Source organism: Sapajus apella, unplaced genomic scaffold (genome assembly GCF_009761245.1).
Source record: "Sapajus apella isolate SASKATOON/1434 unplaced genomic scaffold, GSC_monkey_1.0 scaffold173, whole genome shotgun sequence".
NCBI lineage: Eukaryota > Metazoa > Chordata > Mammalia > Primates > Cebidae > Sapajus > Sapajus apella.
Window position 1 is genome coordinate 331,752 of NW_022437113.1, and position 21,232 is coordinate 352,983.

General features: G+C 57.1%; 1 protein-coding gene across 6 annotated transcripts in view; it reads right to left on the reverse strand.

Moving 5' to 3' along the window:
* The window catches only part of CRTC1 (CREB regulated transcription coactivator 1), a 102,330-nt gene that overhangs the window by 8,880 nt on the left and 72,218 nt on the right, over positions 1-21,232 (reverse strand). For 4 of the 6 annotated variants that reach the window (XM_032267895.1, XM_032267893.1, XM_032267894.1 and 1 more), the window contains 6 exons: positions 20,472-20,557; positions 15,278-15,318; positions 14,649-14,869; positions 9,106-9,230; positions 5,820-6,128; positions 1,646-1,750 (listed from right to left, as the gene is read on the reverse strand). In XM_032267895.1, the coding sequence (XP_032123786.1) occupies positions 1,646-1,750; positions 5,820-6,128; positions 9,106-9,230; positions 14,649-14,869; positions 15,278-15,318; positions 20,472-20,557 (887 nt within the window). The remainder of the gene's footprint in view (positions 1-1,645; positions 1,751-5,819; positions 6,129-9,105; positions 9,231-14,648; positions 14,870-15,277; positions 15,319-20,471; positions 20,558-21,232) is intronic. The other 2 variants (XM_032267896.1, XM_032267897.1) reach the window with 2 other exon arrangements.

A 21,232-nucleotide genomic window follows, 5' to 3' on the forward strand; every position in this document is an offset into this window, starting at 1 on the left:
GGGCTGGGTTGCCCAGAGTGCCCACTTGAGGCCGGGCACAGCAGGTGTGTGGTGGCCTGAGCCTGTGGGACCGATGGATGAGTCCTCGAAGACCCAGTGCAGAGGGAAGGCAGGTTTGCCTCCGCCTAGAACCATCTGCCCCTGAGAGCCCCATCCTGACATCCCCACACCTCCATGAGCCACCTGACTCCCGCACCGGCGCATGATGGACAAGACATACAGATATGGGCTTGCCGAGACCGTCACTTGCTCGCTGCCCAGCAGACAAACCCACTTTGGCTTGGGGCCCGAGAATTCATCAACCATTCCAGGGACTCTCTGAGAGAAACTGGTTTGACCCCTAATTCCTGTCCTGTCTCACACGCAAGACAGACCTCACTTAGGAACCAGCCCCATCTGCCGCTTCTGCAGCCCCTCCAGCCCCACCCCCAACACGAGACCAGACACATTGCCAGAACCCAAGAGCCCAGAGGGCCGGTGTGGACAGACCGAGCGTGTGCAGACACCAGGCTGCCCCCCATCGTGCCTTGAGACCACTGCTGCCACCCCAGCTCGCCTCCAGAGCAGGGGGCTACAGGTGGTGGCCCCAGACGGGCCTTGGCTGATGGGGCAGATGTCCCTACGCTGGTGTGAGCTGGAGACGGGGCAGAGGGCTTCACTGTCCTTGTCTGTGGCGCTCATGGTTTGTGCCCTGGGACAAGGGCGCCCAACCTCAGCCCTGGAGGGCGACTCTTCTCTAGCTGGGAAGCAGGGATGAGAGCATCCCCTCTACCAGGCACGGGGATGGCTGCAGGGCCCCGGGCACAGCAGTGGCTCTAGGGGCTTCTTAGCTTGGTGGTTTTGTGGATGAGATGGTCCCAGGATAGTGGGGTTCTGGGGAGGCACTGCTGCCAGGATAAAAAAGTTGGGGGCCGGATGTTGGCCTGTGGGCACCCCTTCTCCCCTGACAGACGTTCTGGATGGAATGTGGGGTCTACTGGACACAGCTGATGTCCCAGTAGAACACGAGAAGGAGAGTGGGGAGCCAGGCTGGGCGCTTCCATCAGCCATGGACCAGGCTAGAGGGGCATTCCAAGGAACCTGAACCTGGGAGGGGCCGCGTCATCAGCCAGCCGGGGTCTTACAGTGCTGGGTGCAGCAGGAAAACCCAGGGCTGATGAGTGTGGTCTGAGGCCAGCCTCAGTCTCCTGTCTGTGGAATGGGGACGGGGGCCCTGAAGAGTCAGCGCCTCCCCTGCAGGCCGGCCAGCCACCTCAGCTGCACCCCCAAGCCGGGGGAGCCCCCAAAGCTCCAGCTCATGCTCTGGGCAGCATATTGGGTGTGGAGGGCATCATCCCTGGGCCACTCGATGGGGACGTTCAAGCGGTACCATCGCAGGGCCACAGCCATCACTAACGTCACTAATGCATGTCAGGAGGCCTCGCCACCCCACCTCATGCTCAGCAGAGATGGGCCATGGCAGCTCCTGGGAAGGGGTGTGTGGGGTCCCTGTCCTGGTACAGCCTGGTGGGTGCACAGCTCAGGTCCGACAGAGTGGACGGGATGGGATGGAGCGATGCATGACAGACAGTGGGCAGGGAACACACGGGGCATGAATGAGATGAGCGTGGCGCCCAAAGGCCGAGGGGGAGGTGGCGCCCCTTACTTGCGGGGAGCTCCCCGGGGAGAAGCCTTGATTGGAGACTGGCGAGGTGGGAGACTGGTTGGCCGGGGAGCCGGCGCTAGTGCGGTACTGCTGCAGAGCCGGCGCCTGCGATGACAGATAGGTCAGCACGCCGCCACCCATCTGCCCCAAGCCCGGGGCTCCAGTCCCTGCTTCCTGGGAGTGGCCTGTGCCCGGGTCGGCCCCCAGGCAGGTCCCCCCACCCCTCACGCCTAGGTGATGGGTGCCACCCCAGTGGTAGGCAGGGGAGCCTGGACACCTGCAGGAAAGGTGGGTCCCTGAGCCCTATCTGCCTGAGACCTCAGGGGAGCTGCCCCCAAACCCAGCTTCCCAGGAAGGATTGGTGTGGAGGGTGAAGAACTGTCCTTCCTTGAGCTACAGGAGGGCGATCAGAGGGTTGGCCCTGACTCAGCAGGCTCAGAGCCAGAGCGCAACATGTGCACTCTCATGAATGCACAACCAAAGACACACACCATGTGCACACAGATCAACACTCAAATGTACACACCCACGCAGGCACATCCAAATATACACACCTTCACATGCACACCCCCACACACATGCATATATCCACACATGAATGTACACACCCACACAGGCGCACACATAGACACACCCAAGCACCCACAAGGCACGCACAAGTGCACACATCCAAACATAAACAGACATACCCACACAAATATACACACCCATGCGGGCACACCCACACCCAAATATACGCACCTTCACATGCACAACCCCACACACGTGCACACATCCACACATGAATGTACACACCCGCACATGCTCACACTCATATGGACACCCAAACACATGCACACATCCACATACACACACCTACACAAACGCACACACCCACACAAGCATACATCCACACCAATAACGTGCAAACGTCCACAAATGTACATACCCACACATGCACACCCACACACACATAACCATACACAAATGTACACACCCATGCATGCACACCCACACATATACACACCTTCACATGCACACCCCCACACATATACACATATCCACACACAAATGTACACACATGCATACACACCCATGTGTACACATCCACACACAAACGTACACACCCTCACAAGCACACCCACTCACGTGTACACACCACATGCACACTGCACATATAGCCACATGCCAAAATGTACACACCCAACCAAATGTACACACATCCAAATGTACACACCCACACAAATGTACAGACATCCACAAATGTACACACCCACATGCACACACCCAATGTATACACATCCACAAATGTACACACCTACACATGCACACACTGCACATATACCCACACCAAAATGTACATACCCACCCGTGCACACACATCCACAAATGTACACACCCACATACACACACCCAAATGTACACACATCCACAAATGTACACACCCATGCACGCACACACCCACAAATGTGCACACATCCACAAATGTACACACCCACAATGTACACACCCACATATACCCACAAATGTACACACATCCACAAATGTACACACCCACACATGCACACACCCAATGTATATCCACAAATGTACACACCCACATGCATACCCAATGTACACACATCCACAAATGTACACAACCACACATGCACACACCCAATGTATACACATCCACAAATGTACACACCCACCCGTGCACACACATCCACAAATGTACACACCCACACATGCACACACACCCAAATGTACACATCCACAAATGTACACACCCATGCATACACACACCCACACAAAAGTGCACACATCCACAAATGTACACACCCACACAAATGTGCACACCCACATATACCCACAAATGTACACACATCCACAGATGTACACACCCACACATGCACACACCCAATGTACATCCACAAATGTACACACCCACATGCACACCCAACGTACACACATCCACAAATTTACACATCCACACATGTTCACGTGCACAGACATCCACACACACATGCATGCACACCCATGCAGGTGCACACCACATACACCCACACCTACCCACTTGTGCACACCCACACACGTGTCCACAAACCCACACACACACACCCCCATGGGCAGGGAATACCCAAGGCTGGGTCGGCGGGCGCTGCCTCCTGCTCCTGGCTCTCCCTCACTGTGTGCCCTAGGCAGGTCCCCTGGCTCTCTTAGCGCCCAAGTCTGTAGCCCAACAGATCTGGCCGGCCACTGGGGGCGGGGACTGAGTGAACGCTTGCCAGTAGCCCAGGCTCCCAGCACGGGGCAGTCACTATCCCTGCTCTGCTGCAGGACAAACCTGTCTGAATTATGCTGTCTGAGACCTCCAAGGGGTTGCCACTTCTTCCACCTGCTCGAGGGACGAAAGGCCTGGGCGTCTCCCTGCTAATGACCCAGACCTTTCAGAGGCAGGCCGGGCCAGGCCAGGCCCTGGATTCAGACCATACTCTGGTCCTGGCCCGGCCCAGCCAAATGGTGTGCCTGCAGACAACTTACCTGACCTGCCTGAGCCTATCACTGAACGAGCCCGGCCTGACCGGTCCAGGGCCTATAACTGCTCTGTCTCCCCCCCGTCCTCAGTGGTCCTTTATGGGCAGTTTAGGTAGGGCCTGAGTCCAGGTGGGGCGGGGCGGGGCGGGGTGGGGCGGTGGCCGTGAGCTCGCCCAATAGGGTGTGGGTGATGGAGGTGCCAGCACGGTCACTTAGGGATGACTGACTTGGACCTTCTGAGAGTTTGTCCTTTGACAAAGTGATCAGAGGGAAATTCTCGTTTGGGTGACACTGTGCAGAAGCTCAGTCTCTCTGTGCCTCCAGGAGGCTGGAAGTCCTCGAAGGGGGGCAGGAAGCCATCCTTCTTTCTGGGGGTGCTGGGCACGAACACCCTTACCTGAGCGCCCTGGAGGGGCCGTCCCTATATCTGGCCCAGACATCCTGGACCTCCGACAACCGCCCAGCTCCAGGGCGAGGCTCCACCTTGGGAGCCTCCCCTAGGACCTGCTGCGTTTCCACCAAAGCAAAGACTTGAGCACTTTCCCACGGGGGGCCCGGGGTGGTGCCCTCCGAGGGGTCAGAGCAGCTTGGGAACATGGGTCTCTACCTTAGGCTCACCCGCCTACCCTGCCCAGCTATGGCGGCTGTTCTTCACAGAGCACACCATGTTTGGAGGACATTTAGCCTGGGGTTGGCAGCTGGGGTCAGGTGGGAGGGCTTGTCCCCCAAGCACAGGTCCCTGTGCCCCTGGATGTGGCCCACAGCAGCTGTTTCCCACCCCACCCCACCACTGGAGCAAGCAGGTAGAGGTCTGCACAGTCAGGAAGGTCTGTGGGTACAGGGGTCAGTACCCCTGTGCCCAGTACCCAGTCCTGGCCTGCCTGAGCCCGGTCCTGGGCAGAATGTCCCATGGTCTGAGCTGTGGCCCTCAGCCCTGGGTCCCAGGCACTGTGTCTCATGGGTCACTGCCTCTTGAGCTGGCTTTGGCCATCCTTCCCTGGTGAGCTCATGTCACCCCCTGACCCCTGGGAGCCTGCACCCAAGCCCCAGAACACTGTGCTTTTCTCACCTCCAAGGAAGCCTGGCTTTGGGTGGGAGGGGCAGTTAAATATGGGGTGGCCCATCTTGGGTGGAGTCTGGGGCAGCCACCTGCTTGTGCCCCAGTTTCTCCATCTATCTTTTTTTTTTTTTTGAGACAGAGTCTTGCTCTGTCACCCAGGCTGGAGTGTAGTGGCACGATCTTGGCTCACTGCAACCTCCGCCTCCCAGGTTCAAGCGATCCTTCTACCTCAGCCTCCCGAGTAGCTGGGATTACAGGCGCCCGCCACTACGCCTGGCTAATTTTTGTATTTTTTTTTTTTAGTAGAGATGGGGTTTTGCCATGTTGGGCAGGCTGGTCTTGAACTCCTGACCTCAGGTGATCCGCCCGCCTCAGCTTCCCAAAGTGCTGGGATTACAGGCGTGAGCCACGACGCCCAGCCCAGTTTCCCCATCTCTACGGGCAGTGACAGTCTCAGCTTGATTCCAAGGGGTAGCCCTGTGGAGTGCCGGGCTGGACGGCGTTCGCTGGGGTCCTGACCCCTGGCCCATGCAGCAGGTAACCCGACTGTTCTGCAGCCCCGGGCTGTCCTCCACAAGACCCCCAGCCAGGCCCCAAAGGACCCCACCCCGGGCTTACCGAGGCGATGTCGATCCCCATCGATGGCTGGCCGGGGTTCTCTGGGGGAGACTGGGGGAGAGAGGACGGTACCGTGACCGCAAGCGGGGGTGGCTGTGGCCCACGAGTCAGACTGGCGCTGGGCAACAGGGGGCCGCCGGGGGGCAGGCGGACGGATGCCTGCGGGGGTGGTGGGGGTGGCGGCTGCTGGGACGCTGGCGGAGGGGGTGGCGGGGGCTGGGGCTGCGGCGGCGGCTGCTGGGAGCCCGCCTGGGTGAAGAAGGCGTAGGGCAGCTGCTGCTCCAGAGACAGGGCATCCATGGCCACGGCCTGTGGGAGAGGAGGACGTCAGGCGGGGCGGGCCCTGGCTGCCAATGCCTGTTCCCCCCGGGCTCCCATAGCATGGCACGCTCCGCAGGCGGGGTGGAGGAGCCCCGTGATCACGGGCAGCCCCTGGGCTGGGTGCTCCTCACGATGAGGGAGGCCAGGCTAGAGAGGGTGGGCCTCACCCAGGGCCACAGGGGGTCGGCTGGAGCTGGGCAGGGCCTGACCTCCTGCAGTCCCTCGCCCCTACATCCGCACTGCACGCCACGAAGCTCACGCCAGTCCACCCGCTGCAGGCCAGACACGGGATGGCCATGCCTGGTGGCTCCGTGAGCAGCCAGTTCCCAGCTCCTGTGGGTGCTGTCGGGGACCTCAAGTGATCCACCTGCCTCGGTTTCCAAACGCTTCCCCCTGCCCGCAGCCTTGCCTGCTCTGAGGATACTGGAGACACCAGCATGGCCCTCACCAAGGGCTGGCTCAGGGCCTTCTCAGAGATAGAAAAAGAAAAATCAGTAGGAGGGAAGTGTGTGACATTCGCTGAGTCTGTGTGGAAACTCAGCCAGGGGCTACCAAGCTGACAGTCCTTGGGGAAGGCGGGGGTTTCTGCCCTCTAAGAAAGGTTGAGCGTGCCCAGGAGCTATGGGACAGAAACCACTCAACAGGATGCCCAGCCTGAGAAGCAATGAGTCATTCGTGAAGAGAAAGGAGGTTCCGGATAGGGAAGGGGCAGGTGTCAGATTGAGACAGCCTAGCTCACAAAGAGGCTGCAGACACAGCGGCCAGGAGCCAGCGCCCACAGACCTGTCTGGGTCTTGATCTGAATCAGACAACTTTGTAAGCAGACAGGAGACATGGGGGCCGAGGGGCAGGGAGAAATGGAGTCCAGGCCAGGCAATGCCAGGTACCAGGGAACTCCCATTAACTTCGTTGCAGGTGAACAATGCCACTGTGGTTATGTTAAAAACGGACAAGCGGTGGGCGCAGTGGCTCACATCTGTAATCCCAGCACTTCGGGAAGCTGAGGCGGGGGGATGACTTGAGGTCAAGAGTTCGAGACCAGCCTGGCCAACATGGCAAAACCCCATCTCTACTAAAAATACAAAACTTAGCTGGGTGGGGTAGGCACACGCCTGTAATCCCAGCTACTGAGGAGGCTGGCACAAGAATCGATTGAACCCAGAAGGCGGAGGCTGCAGTGAAGTCAAGAACACGCCACTACTCCAGCCTGGGCAAGAGTGAGACTCTGTCTCAAAAATAAGAAAAATAAAATAAAAATGATTGGGTGCGGTGGCTCATGCCTGTAATCCCAGCACTCTGGGAGGTCGAGGTGGGCGGATCACGAGGTCAGGGAATCAAGACCATCCTGGCTCACATGGTGAAACCCGTCTCTACTAAAAATACAAAGTATTAGCCAGGCGCGGTGGCACACACCTGTAGTCCCAGCTACTTGGGAGGCTGAGGCAGGAGAATCGCCGAGATCGTGCCACTGCACTCCAGCCTGGGTGACAGAGTGAGACTTTGTCTCAAAAATAAAATAAAATAAAAAAATATTAAGAGACAATGTTCTCTGTTAGGGTTTTTTGTTTTGTTTTTAAAAAGACAAAATGGATAAATTTCTAGAAAGGCACAAGTGACCAAAACTGACTCAAGGAAGAACAGAAAACCTGAATAGCCTTATAAGAAGTAAGAAGAAATTGCAAATTTCCCAACAGATTTGAGCTAAGATGCAGGTGGCTGCACTGGTGAATTTTATCAAACTTTTTTTTTTTTTCTTTTTTTAAGACATGGGGTCTCACTGCGTTGCCCAGGTGGGATTCAAACTCCTGGGCTCAAGCAATCTTCCCACTTCGGCCTCCCAAGTACCTGGGACTACAGGAATTCATCATTATACCCACCTAATTTTACCAAACATTTAAAGAAGAATTAAAAATGCTTCTGAAAAATGAGGGAGAAATGAACATTCCTAACTCACTCTATGAAGCTGCACTGATGAGGTAACAAAGAGGGGAGCCTCGATTGCTAAAATCAGAAAATGAAAATGGGAACTTTGCTACCGTCTTTAGGTAAATACAGTATTACAAGGCCAGGTGTGGTGGCTCGCATCTGTAGTCCCAGCACTTTGGGAGGCCAAGGTGGGCAGCTTGCATGAGGCCAGGAGTTTAAGACCAGCCTGTCAACATGGCAAACCCCCATCTCTAACATCGAAACTTTAAAAAAAAATTAGCTGGGCATGATGGCAGAAGCCTATAATCCCAGCTACTCAGGAGGCTGAGGCACAGGTTCAAGAATTGCTTGAACCTGGGAGGCGGAGATTGCAATGAGCCAAGATCACACCACTGCACTCCAGCTTGGGTGACAGAGCGAGACTGTCTCAAAAAAAAAAAAAAAAAAAAAAAAGATTACAAAAGAGCATTATAAGCAATTTTCTGTCATTAAGTTGGATAGCAAAGACAAAATGGACAAATTCCTAGAGACACACAAACTACCCAAAAAAGTAGATAAGCAAATATAGCACATTGAAAAATCAAAAGCTAAACTCCCTTTTTTTTTTTTTGAGACAGGGTCTCACTCTGTCTCCCAGGCTGGAGAGCAGTGGTGTGAACGTGCTCATTGCAGCCTCCACCTCCTGGGCTCAAGTGATCCTCCCATCTTAGCTTCCCTAGTAGCTGGGACCACAGGCACGCACCACCACGCCCGGCTAACTTTCGCATATTTTTGTAGAGATGGGGTTTCACCGTGTTGGCCAGGCTGGTCTCAAACTCCTGACCTCAAGTGATCCGCCTGCCTCAGCCTCCCAAAATGCTGAGATTACAAGCCTGAGCCACTGCGCCCGGCCTGAAAATTTAATAATAAAAATTAAAAGTGTTGGGAGCATTCTCAAGATTTCGTGGCCTCCTAGAAGGAGCAGGTCTTCCAAGAGGCAGCGCTGGGCCTCCACCTTTCCCTTTCCCCCTCCCACCTGCCCCCCACTTTGCCCTCGCACCTGAGTGATGGGTGACAGTGGGGACAGGGTGGGCGATGCCTGCTGACGCCTCGCCTCTGTGCTCAGGGACAGGGGGCTGATGCCGGCTGGGCGGTGCTGCGGAGAGGACCCAGGTGTGCTCATCCCTGGAAAGGAAGTGGGAGTGAGGGAGAGTGGGTATGAGACTGATCGCTGAGAAAGGGCTGCTTACACACCCACAGTCACATTGCATGAGAGCAGCCCAACTGCTCAGACAGAAGCCCATGGGTATGTCCCAACTGCCAAACATGGGCACCCCTCCTCCAAGACCCTGATCCCTGCCCTGGGGGGTCCCAGAGTCCAGCACATTCTGTTCTCCTTCCTTCTGGGAAGGAGGTGTTCCCATAGACAGCCAACCAGCACATCCCCATCTCTGGAACATATGATTGGCCCCCAGATAGGCATGTGACCAGCCTGGTCCAATGAGAGCCTTCCCAGGGACTTTAGCTGGAATTCCAGGAAGGGCTGCCTGAAGCTGAGGGCGGGGCATCCTGTGGCGAGGGGAGGAGCCGGCTGAAGGGCTGAGGGGGAGAGGCAGCACCTGAGCCCCATCCAGGTGGCGCTTCCCACTTTCAGGAGACAATAAATTTTTGTTTATTTTCTGAAAATGGCTTGAGTTGTGGTTAGCTTCAAGCCAGCAGGCCCTGCCGAATGCTGTGCTTTCGTCTATTGTCTCATGGATCTTGCCCTCCTTTGGTGAATGTGTCCACTCCTGTAGCTGCTTCTTGTGGCCCCCAGGCCGAGCATCTGCTGTCCCCGATGTCCCTCATCCCCTCATCCACTTCCTCCTCCCCGACCTGGAGCCTTCCCCGAGCTGCAGTGCCATTCCCCCACCCCCTGCCCTGCCAGGCTGCCTGAAATTAAGAATGTCAATCCTCAACATCCTTCCCCCGTCTCTGCCCTGGGGTCTGACACCCTCGTTCCTGCTGGAGGTCCTGTCAGGGGCCGCCTCATCACCCCTTTCCTCACCCTGGCCCCCCAAGGCCCTTGCCCTGAGCAACCCAATCCTTGGATTCTGCTGCGGTGATGGAGCTGCGTGAGGTCGAGTTCAACGTGGCAGCAGCTGGGGCTGGCTGGGTTATTGTGGGCACCGTGCCAGGCATGTAACAGGCCCCTCGATGGCAGGAGGAGCCCTGGGGGCCTGGCCTGACCCCTATCCCCCCCGGAGACTCAGCTTCCTGGTTGGCAAGATGGCGATGATAGTAGCCACCCTCTCCGGTTCAACATGAGGCCCTCAGGAGGTCAGGAGCAGGCTCTGAAGAGCATCTGGCCTGCAGTCAAGGCAGGGGTGAAGCCGCCTGACTCACCCCAGGAGATCCGGGCACCAGATTAACTTTGTTCCGGCAGATGAGACAGCGGGTGCGTGGGCCCGTGGGAACACACCCGTCGAGCGCCAAGGGGAGATGACAAACAGCCTCGTCCGTGCCCAGGGCAGCTGCTCACGGGCGAGCTCAGTCACGCCTGCACTTCCCCTCGGATGCCCTGGCGGCTCTGCTTGGCTGCATGCTGTGGTTGGAAGCCTGGTGCTGCTCTCCAGGCAGCGCCCTGTGCAGACCCTGGCATCCAGGGAGGCCTCAACAGAGGCCTGGGCGGGAGAGTCTGGGGGAAGCCTGCTCAGAGCACACTCAGAGTCACAACCCTGAGCCACTCCCTCATCTTCTCCTGGGAGTCCGCCACTTCGTGTGTCCAGCGGGCCGACAGATGCTCAATGCTCAGGTCAGAAGCAGAGGCTGGGTTCAGTACACAGTAGGGACAAATGCCAGGGGTGTGTGAGGGCACGGATATGGGCTGACAGGGCGGGTGAGGCCTGAGGCCAGACGGAGCACTGTGGCCTGTCTTGAGGTGCAGGACATCAGCCCATGGCCACCGGGCTGTCTGATGCTCCAAGAGCAGCCAGCAATCCGGTGTTCTGCTGGCACTCCCTGGTTTTTCAGTGTTGATTCTAAGTACAGTCATACATCACTTAACAACAGAGGTGATTTCTGAGAAACGCATCGGCCGGCGATTTCACGGCTGTGCATGAGGGATCACAGAGCAACTGACACAAGCCTGGACGGCAGAGCCTCTACACACCTCGGCCACATGGTAGGGCCCTTGTTGCCAAGCGACAAACCTGTACAGCGTGACTATGCTGAATACTGTCGGCCAGGCACAGTGGCTCATACCTGTAATCCCGGCACTTTGGGAGGCCAAGCTGGACGGATCACCTGAGGCTGGGAGTTCAGGACCAGCCTGGCCAACATGGTGAAACCCTGGTCCTACTAAAAATACAACAACTGCCAGCTTGGTGGTGCATGCCTGTAATCCCAGCTACTCTGAAGGCTGAGGAAGGAGAACGGCTTGAACCTGGGGCGGGGGCGAAGGTGGCAGTCAGCCGAGATCACGCCACTGCACTGCAGCCTGGGCGACACAGCCAGACTCCATCTCAAAAAACAAAGCCAAACAAACGAACAAAAAACAGGCTGGGCATGATGGCTCACGCCTGTAATCCCAACACGTTGGGAGGCTGAGGCAGGCAAATCACCTGAAGTCGAGTTCTGGGCCAGCCTGGCCAACATGAAACCCCGTCTCTACTAAAAAGAGAAAAACTAGCTGGGTGCAGTGGTGCACGCCTGTAATTCCAGTTACTCTGGAGGCTGAGACAGGAGAATCGCTTGAACCCAGGAGGCAGAGGTTGCAGTGAGCCGAGATCGCACCACTGTACTCCAGGCTAGGCGACAGAGCACGACTCAGTCTCAAAAAAAACCAAAAACCAAGAACAGTAGGCAACTGGACTTCTGTGTCTAGGCCTCGAAAAGGTGCAGTAAGACATGGCATTATACCCTGATGGAGCCACTGCTGAATGCGTGGTTTGCTGTTGGCTGAGATGTGAAGATGTGGCGTGTGGCTGCATCGCAGATGCCCGAGTGCGGGCCACACGAAACACACCGTGGGCTGGATTTGGCCCTTCGGCTGCCAGTCTCTAACGTCTGCCCTGAATACAAGGGAGTTTTTAATCTTCCACTGGCTGCAAAGCGAGCTCTTGGCCACCCCTAGAGAGGCCAGTTGGCCCAGGAGGGCGGACGGGCGCCTTGCTGTTGAATTCCTTTTGGCAACCTGGCTCACCTTCGGGAACAGGCGCAGAGCCAGCTGGAGGGGAAGTCTGGGGCGGGCAGGGAGAGCTGCCAGGGGAGGGCGGGCCAGGTGGCAGAGCCCGCCTGGCCTCAGAGCCAGGCCAGGAAGGAGGAGCCAGGGCCTGCCCTCCTCCCACACTCTGGGTACGGTCTCCCGGGCCTCAAAGGCCTCCATCTTCCTCCCCAGGGGGCTCACGTTCTGACTGGCGGTGGGCTTGGGAGGAAGGAGGGGGCTGCCTTCGTGTATGCCAGGGGCCGGCAGCTCAGCTTGATCTAAAAGGCGCCCAGACGGCAAAGCCCCCACTGGGCGGGCTGCTGGGGCGGCAGGTTCACACACAGCCCGACACATGTCAGGCATTACCGGGCCGCTGTGGCCAGCGCCGGCTCCGGCTCCCACATGTGTTGTGTGTTTCCTTGCGCTTGTTTAGACTGGAGGCCGGCTGGAGGTGCGCAGCTCGTGGGCGGGCGCTGGGGAGCTGCCAAGGACCCTCCAGCAGGAAGGGGGCTGTGTGCTCTGGAGGCAGTGGGGAGACGTGAGGGGAAAGGCAGGGGCTGGGAGATGGGGCTTCTACGTGGGACAGGGGCACCGGCAGCCCCAGCACTGGCCTTTGGCTTCCTGGTCCTACACAGGTGCGTGTGGATGCTGCCTGCCTGGCCCTATCTACAGACAACGAACAGAGCTCCTCCCAATCAGCTGTGTTTTCTGGGCCTTCGCTGGTACCCTCTGTCCAGGGGCAGAGCCCCTCAGGTACAGGGCCTGGGTGTGGGAGTCATAACAGCCTCAATGCGCTCAAGCTGGGGCCTTCTTCCCTTTTCACTGTTCTGCTCCCCACGCCCTCCTCCAAAAAACCCAGGGACATTTGCGACACCCTCCACACCCCTTGCCTGTCCTGGCCCTGTTGGTACGAAAGCCAAGAGCGCCTCTAGGCTCCTCTCTCTCCTTCACTCTCTGCATCAATCTGGCTCCCAGGCTGGCCAATTTCACCCCAGAGTCTCCCTGCAGAGCCCCAGATTGGGGTGCTATCCTGCTTCACCAGCCGCCCCTCCCAACAGCTCCTTCTTCCAGGGCAGCCAGAGGGACTTTGCCAGTTATAAATGTGAGCACGTGACTGTCTCGTGGAAAGCCCTGCCTGGTGCTGCCTTCCCAGCCTGGGGCAGAAGCAGGATGGGATGGTTCCTTCTGCGGCTCTGGGGCAGGACGGAGCATGGCGAGGTGGCTGTGTCACCCTCACCCCCAATGCATTCCCCCACGGTCCCTCCAGCCTGTCCCGCCCCCTGGGGCTAGTTGGGGGTCATGTCATTTCTCCTCCTTGGAAGCCAAGCGCCTGCCACCCCCAGGATGCAGGCCACGTACCATACAGCCAACGGGGACGCAGGCGACAGCTGAGGACAGAGCAGTGACGTGGGCCAGGGCAGGGGTGCAGGAAAGCAGGAGAGACCAGGGCTGGGAGAGCCTCGACAAGGACACTAGGGCTGAGCAGGGCAGGGCAGGGCAGGGGAGGGAGGGAGCCCTTCGGCCACCTGGAGGGGGAGAACTCCGTGTGCAGGGGCCTTGCGGTGGGGCTGGGGCTGACTGGGGCCAGAGGGTACAGGGTGAGCCAGGGTGGGCATCCCAGGCCCTGGAGGCCTCAGGCTTTCACTGAGAGGGAGCTGCGGGCTATGCAAGGTCCCAAGCGGAGACAGCCATGGCTGCTGGCTGTTCTGAGTGGGGAGGGGCTGGGAGCCTGGAGGGGAGGGAGGGCCCAGGTCAGGCGAGGTCCTGAGGGTGGAACCAACAGGCTGACGATGGGCCAGGGCCAGGAAAGGACAGAGAAGCTGGGACGCCTCTGCAACCCATGCAGCCACAGGAGGGGCTTCCTGGGGTACGCAGGGTGACAGCGGTGCCACGAGCTATCAGGACGGGCCAGGGGCCTGTGTGAAGTCCCTGTGGAAGTGGCCGAGGAAGGAAGGAGTGTGGAGCTGGAGACGGGGCGGGGGGTGGGGGGACAAGGTGGTGTGAGGCTAGGGTGTGACAAGCAGGCGTCAGACGTCAGGTGGAGGAAGGAGGTCAGGCCTGGTCCTGCCCCCATGAAGGGCTAGGGGTGAGGAGGGGCGGAGAGAAGGCCTGGCCCACCCCAGCTGTGTGAAAACCCCCAGGGCTCCCCTCCTGGACTCCCCAAGCACGCTCACACACCCTCAAAGCCACCATCTGGTGTCTGGGGGCGCCATGTGCTCCTTTCTACCAGGCCTGCATTCCAGCCACACCCCTGCCTGAGATGCCTGTGCCCACCACGTCAGCCTGTCTGCTGCCCCCCAGCCCTGGTCCCCAGGCCCTGGTATTTGGGACAGAGCTCTGCCAAGTTCCCCTGCAGATGCCCGTGTCGTCTCCAGAGGCCGGTGCTCCGTCCGAGGGCGGAACGTCCCCCGCCTTACCCTGGCCGGCGCCGCCGATGCCCAAGTGCGTCAGGTTGGCCGCGAGGTTACCGGTGCTGCTGGAGCTGCTCAGCGCGGGGAAGGTGGGCTCCTCGGGGTCCAGCGGGGTCGGGAGCGGGGAGGGGAAGTGGATGTTGGTCAGGTCGGGCAGGGAGCCCCCCGTGTTGTGGGTGGCGGGGATCAGGGCTGTAGTGTTTTCCTGGTCAGCAGATGGGAAGATGCTGGGGAAAGGCCAGAAGGAGGCAGGAGGTGAGCTCACGGGGTGCGGCTGGCAGCAGGGACAGGAGGGTGGCGGGAGAAAATCATTAGGTACAAAACGACACCCCCCATCAGGTGCTGGGTGCTCAGGAAACCACTGGCAGTGGGACCCCCACTGCCCAGTGGGGGCGGCGGGGACCGGGGGCGGCGACCTCCCTGCACCCAGGAAAGGGCATCATCCCTGGGAAGGAGGTGCCTGAGGGATGGGCGTGTGGCAGCTCTGTCACTGCTGCTGGTTGCACGGTGTCCCTCTTGCGGGGACTTGCCACCTCAAGAGAGTGGACAGAAAGCCCCGGGGTGGACGGAAAGCCCCAGGGTGCAGAAGCGGCACAGCGGCTGCAGTGTGTGGGGTGGGCCCTGGGGAGACTTACTTGATTCCGGGGACCTCACAGGACTTGGGCCTGGACCCTGTCTGAAAGAGAAGGCAGCAGAGCCTGAGCCCTGGGAGCTCCCTGTGGGGCCTTCCTCGTGGGCCCGGGCCTCCTTGAAACAGCTCATCTTCCCACAAAGGCCGGAAATGCACCATGAGAACCAAGTTTGTGGGGGTCACAGAGCCCCGCAGATGGAGGACAGGCGGCCCTCACACCCTGCACAGTGGAGGGGCAGGCCCCAGACACCTCCTGAGCTCAAGTGACCTTCTTCCTGCCTCAGCCTCTCAAGTGGCTGGGACCATAAGCAAGTGGCACGGCACTGCACTCGGCTACTTTTTAAATTTTTGTCAAGCACTTGACGCTCCCAGGCCTGCACCACAGCAGTCAGCAGCCAGCTCAGCAGAGGCCCCTGGCACCCAAAGCTAAGTGTCCCTAGAGCTGTCCCCAACCTGCGTGCCGCTCCCAGGTCATGGTGGCGGGGGATCTAGGGGCAGGAGCGGCATCTGTCCAGTGCCCACCGGGCAAGTTCATGAGCAGCCACCAGTCTCCAGGGAGTGAATCAGGCTCAAAGCCCAAAGGAGGGAAGAACTGAGTCAGGAGAGCCCCAGGAGGCTTGGGCCTGATGCCCTAAACTCAGTCCAGAGGTTGCTGCCCCTGTCTTGGGGCTGACCAGCCTTGTAGCAGAGACCTAGGCATGTGACTTCCCCAGGGACCCTCAGACTCTGCTACTTCCTGAGAGTCCCGAGACGTCCCTATGCTCTGCGGACAGCCACACTCATTCCCCACTGACTAGGGCTTGGGTAGCCCTCGGCGTGACACTGGTTTCTGTGCTTGGCTGTAGAGCGCTTTTAGGACACTTTTGGGATGTGGTAGACAGCCAGGGTCCCACAATGCGCTCTTCTTGGAGTGTGGCCCACAGAGGCCTTGAAGTTCAGAGTCCCAGGAAGAGCTCCTCCACCCTTCTAAAAAATGGTGTTTTGTTTTTGAAATGGAGTTTTGCTTTGTTGCTCAGGCTGGAGTGCAAAGGGGCGATCTCAGCTCACCGCAACCTCCGCCTCCCAGGTTCAAGTGATTCTCCTGCCTCAGTCTCCTGAATAGCTGGGATTACAGGCATGCGTCACCACACCTGGATCATTTTTTGTACTTTTGGTAGAGACAGGGTTTCTCCATGTTGGTCAGGCTGGTCTCAAACTCCCGACCTCAGGTGATCCACCCGCCTCGGCCTCTCAAAGTGCTGGGATTACAGGTGTGAGCCACCTCGCCCAGCTAAAAAATGTTTAATTTTTATTTTTTAATTTTTTTGTAGAGATGATGCCTCACCATGTTGCCCAGGCTGGTCTCAAGCTCCTGGGCTCAAGCGATCCTCCCACCTCGTTCTCCCAAAGTGCTGGGCTTATAGGCGTGAGCCACAGCCCCTGGCCTGAAGTTTGGACTTTTCACAGCAATGGGAAAGGGAATCAGAATCCCAGCAAAAGGACTGGCCAGGTACCTCCGATGGCTTCTGAAAGCAGGGTGGAGTCTGGCTCTGGCTGTGAGCACACAGGGGTGGCAGGGCAGCCTCTAAGTCGGACACAGCCCAGCGAGTTGGCCTTGGGGAGGGGGTGCCCAGGAAAACGTTCCTGGAGGGCCAGCGTTTCCTCCCCTGTGAGTCGGGGACGTGACACGCTGAGACATGGGATCACTGCAGGCCTGGGGAATGACAGGCTCCAGGTAGGGGGCCCCCGGGACTCCTGTTCAAGGACAAAAGAGGACCAGTCTTCTGCTCTTGGCAGGCATGACCAGACAGAGGCCCGGCCATGGATGAGGGCACCAGTGTGGCACGTTTCCGCCCCTGGGGCCCTGGGGCGGACACTCCCGGCTGAGTTCTTTCAGGATTATCAGATGAAAAAGGCAAAGGCGCTGGCAGAGGGTGGGGCTGGCCTCGAAGTGCATGCACCGTGAGGGGGCAATGCCCAACCCGCAGCCACTGGGGCGCCTGAGGGGTGGCGTGCGACCGGCGGGCGTTAAGCCTCTGCGGGGAACGCCGGCTGAACGGGTTTCTACCTGGCCAGAGCCACCTTCATTCTGAGAGTAAACATTCGCTTCATTACCGATTTCTGCAAAGCACACCGGTGATCACGTTCTCAAGAATACTTTGAAAAGCATTCCACGAACATCACGGAGACATTAATGGATTTCTGAACAGTATTAAAAATTCACCCACCACCCCCTCCTCCATTCAGTGGTGTGCCTCCCTCTGTAAGGAGACTTTCTCCAGTGACGGCCCAACGTTGAGCTGCGCAAACGGACCGTGACCTACTTACCCCCCTCTCTGCTGCCGGATGTCAGTTTTCTAGTTTTGTCTGTCCTTAGAATTCTTTTCTTTTTTTTTTTAAAGACAGGGTCTCGCCCTGTTGCCCAGGCTGGTCTCGAACTCCTGGGCTGAAGCAATCCTCCCACCTGGCCTCCCAAAGTGTGTGGGGATTACAGGCATGAGCCACTGTGCCCAGCTTAGAGTTCTTTCTTCCTTTCTTTTTCTAATTGAGTTTTCACTCTTAGTGCCCAGGCTGGAGTGCAGTGGTACAGTCTCGGCTCACTGCAACCTCCGCCTCCTGGGTTTAAGTGATTCTCCTGCCTCAGCCTCCCAGGTAGCTGGGATTTCAGGCATGTGGCACCACATCCGGCTAATTTTTTGTATTTAGTGGAGACAGGGTTTCACCATGTTGGCCAGGCTGGTCTTGAACTACTGACCTTGGGTGATCCACATGCCTTGGCCTCCCAAAGTGCTGGGATTACAGGCGTGAGCCACCGAGCATAGCCTACAGTTCTTTTTTAAAGATTTTTTTCCCCTAAGTATGGAAATCCCAGGGACTCCTTGTGCCAAACTGAAACAGAGAGAAAGAATCCAGGAGTTTGAGACTAGCCTAGGCAACACAGTGAGACCCCGTCTCTACCAAAAATTAAAAAATAGGCCAGGGAGGTGGCTCATACTTGTAATCTCAGCATTCTGGGAGGCTGAGGCAGAGGACTGCTTGAGCCCAGGAGTTTGAGAGCAGCCTGGGCAATGAAGTGAGACCCTGTCTCTATAAAAGATTTAAGGATTGGCTGGGAGCAATGGCTCACACCTGTAATCCCAGCACTTTGGAAAGAAGAGGTGGGTGGATGACCTGAGGTCAGGAGTTCAAGACCAGCCTGGCCAACACAGTGAAACTCCGTCTCTACTAAAAATATAAAAATTAGCCAGGCGTGGTGGCGGGCTCCTGTAATCCCAGCTATTCGGGAGGCTGAGGGAGAAGAATGGCTTGAACCAGCGGAGGCACAGGTGGCAGTGAGCCCAGACTGTGCCACTGCACTCCAGCCTGAGCAAAAGACCCAAGCTCCATCTCAAAACAAAACAAAACAAAACAAAAATCTGTCAGGTATGGTGGCGTGTGCCTATAGTCTCAGCTCCTCTGGAAGCTGACGCAGAGGACTGTTTGAGCCCAGGAGACCAAGGCTGCAGTGAGCTAGGGTGGCACCACTGCACTGCGGCCTAGGCATAAGCAAGATCCTATCTCTAAAGTAAGAAAAAGAGCCTGTCATCCCAGCACTCTGGGAGGCTGAGGCGGGCAGACCACTTGAGGTCAGGAGTTCGAGACCAGCCTGGCCAACATGGTGAAACCCCCATCTCTACGAAAAGTACAAACATTAGCCAGGCATGGCGCATGCCTGTAATCCCAGCTACTGGGGAGGGTGAGGTAGGAAGATCGCTTGAACCCGGGAGGTGGAGGTTGCAGTGAGAAGAGATCGCACCACTGCACGCCAGCCTGGGGGACAGAGCGAGACTGTCTCAAAATAAACAAACAAATAGTTAATTAAAATAAATATAACGAAATTTAAAAATAAACTAAAAAAAGAAAAAGAAATACACAGGTGGACACAAAGGACTGACAGTGCCACCCACTCGCACCAGGACAGAGGACGCACGACCCTCGCACAACACCCGTCAGCTCTGCTCCCGGTGTCTGCACAGCTGCATCTGTGTGTTTCATGCCTTTTCAAATACGCGATCCGACTCTGTACGCATGACAACAGCATCAGGAGTGTCTTTCATGCGTTTACAATGTCTTCAAAATCCTATCTCCTCGGGGACTGAGGACAATTTCCTCAACAAATCCCCTACTCCTGAACATGCAGGTTGTTTCTAGTTTATTACAAAAGCTCTGGGAAATACCTTCAAACACATCGCTCCTGGCTCGTGCCTCAACTCCCACCGACTGAATTCCTGCAGAATAAACTGATGGAGCAATACTTTTTTTTCCCCCCCACCAGTAGGGGTCTTGCTCTGCTGCCCAGGGTGGGATGCTATGGTACAGTCATAGCTCACTGTAGCCTTGACCTCCTGGGCTCAAGTGATCCTCCCGCCTTAGCTTCCCGAGTAGCTCGGAGTACAGGTGCACACCGCCACGCCTGACTCATTTCTTATAGAGACAGGGTCTCATTTTGTTGACCAGGCTGCTCCCGAACTCCTGAGCTCAAGCGATCCTCCCACCTCGGCCTCCCCAGGTGCTGGGATTACAGGCATGAGCCACGGCCGGCCAGGGGCAAAAACCCTTGTGAGAGGATTTCGGCACAGGATGGTGCATCACTGTCCCAGAGGGGAGGAGTAATTTGCATTGCTGTCCCTTCCGCCACAACTTGACTCGCAACTGGTTTTATTTTTATTTTTATATTTTGAGACAGAGTTTTGTTCTTGTCGCCCCAGGCTGGAGTGCAATGGTATGATCTCGGCTCACTGCAACCTCTGCTCCTGGGTTCAAGCAATTCTCCTGCCTCAGCCTCCTAAAGTAGCTGGGATATAGATCCCTCCCATCATAGCCAGCTAACTTTTTTGTATTTTTAGTAGAGATGGGGTTTCACCATGTTGGCTGGGCTGGTCTCAAACTCCTGACCTCAGGTGATCCGCCCGCCTTGGCCTCCCAAAGTGCTGGGATTACAGGTGTGAGCCACTGAGCCCAGCCTGGGTTTTAATTCTCTATGAAGTTTTGGCCTTTTGGATAAGGCTTGCTGTTAGTGATCAACACACTGTTTAGTTTCGAAGATGGAAAAATCATAGTGAGGTTCCCTGTCTCGGGAAGGTGAAACCACCCCAACGTGCCATTTTGTCACCTTTGCCCGGGTGATGCTAGAGGAGAGCAAGAAGAAAAACACGTTTTCAAAGCTCATAGGCTCTTACCTTCTTGGCGTCCCACGCTTGCTTGGAAAGGTTTTTGTCTGCCTCTGATGTGGTCTCTTCCATTCCTGGGACTGTTAACAGTAAGACTGGGGAGGTGGGAGGGAAGAAGGAGAATCAGAGAAGAAATTTCTTTGCAGCCGCATGGTGGCACCAGGAGGACACGTCCCTGACACGGAGTCACAGCCGTGGTAGGACTGCAACTGTCTGAACAAAACTTCTGTGGACTCTACTAAAACCACAAAAAAGCGCTTCATGACAAACAACAACTTTAAATAAGTCAGAATCTGTGACTTAAGAAAAAAATGGGCTGGCGCGGTGGCTCACGCCTGTAATCCCAGCACTTTGGGAGGCCGAGGTGGGCAGATCGCTCGAGGTCAGCAGTTCCAGACCAGCCTGGGCAACATGGGGAAGTCCCATCTCTACTAAAAATGCAAAAATTAGCCAGGTGTGGTGGTGGGGACCGATAGCCCCAGCTACTCCGGAGGCTGAGGCAGGAGAATCGCTTGAACCGGGGAGGCAGAGGTTGCAATGAGCTGAGATCACGCCACTGCACTCCAGCCTGGGCGACAGAGTGAAACTCAGTTTCAATAAAGAAAAATAAGGCCGGGCACAATGGCACACGCCTATTATCCCGGCACCTTGGGAGGCTGAGGCAGGCAGATCACTTGAACTCAGGAGTTTGAGACCGGCCTGGGCAACATGGCAAGACCTCGTGTCTACAAAAAAATAAGAAAATTGGCCGGGTGTGGTGGTGTGCGCCT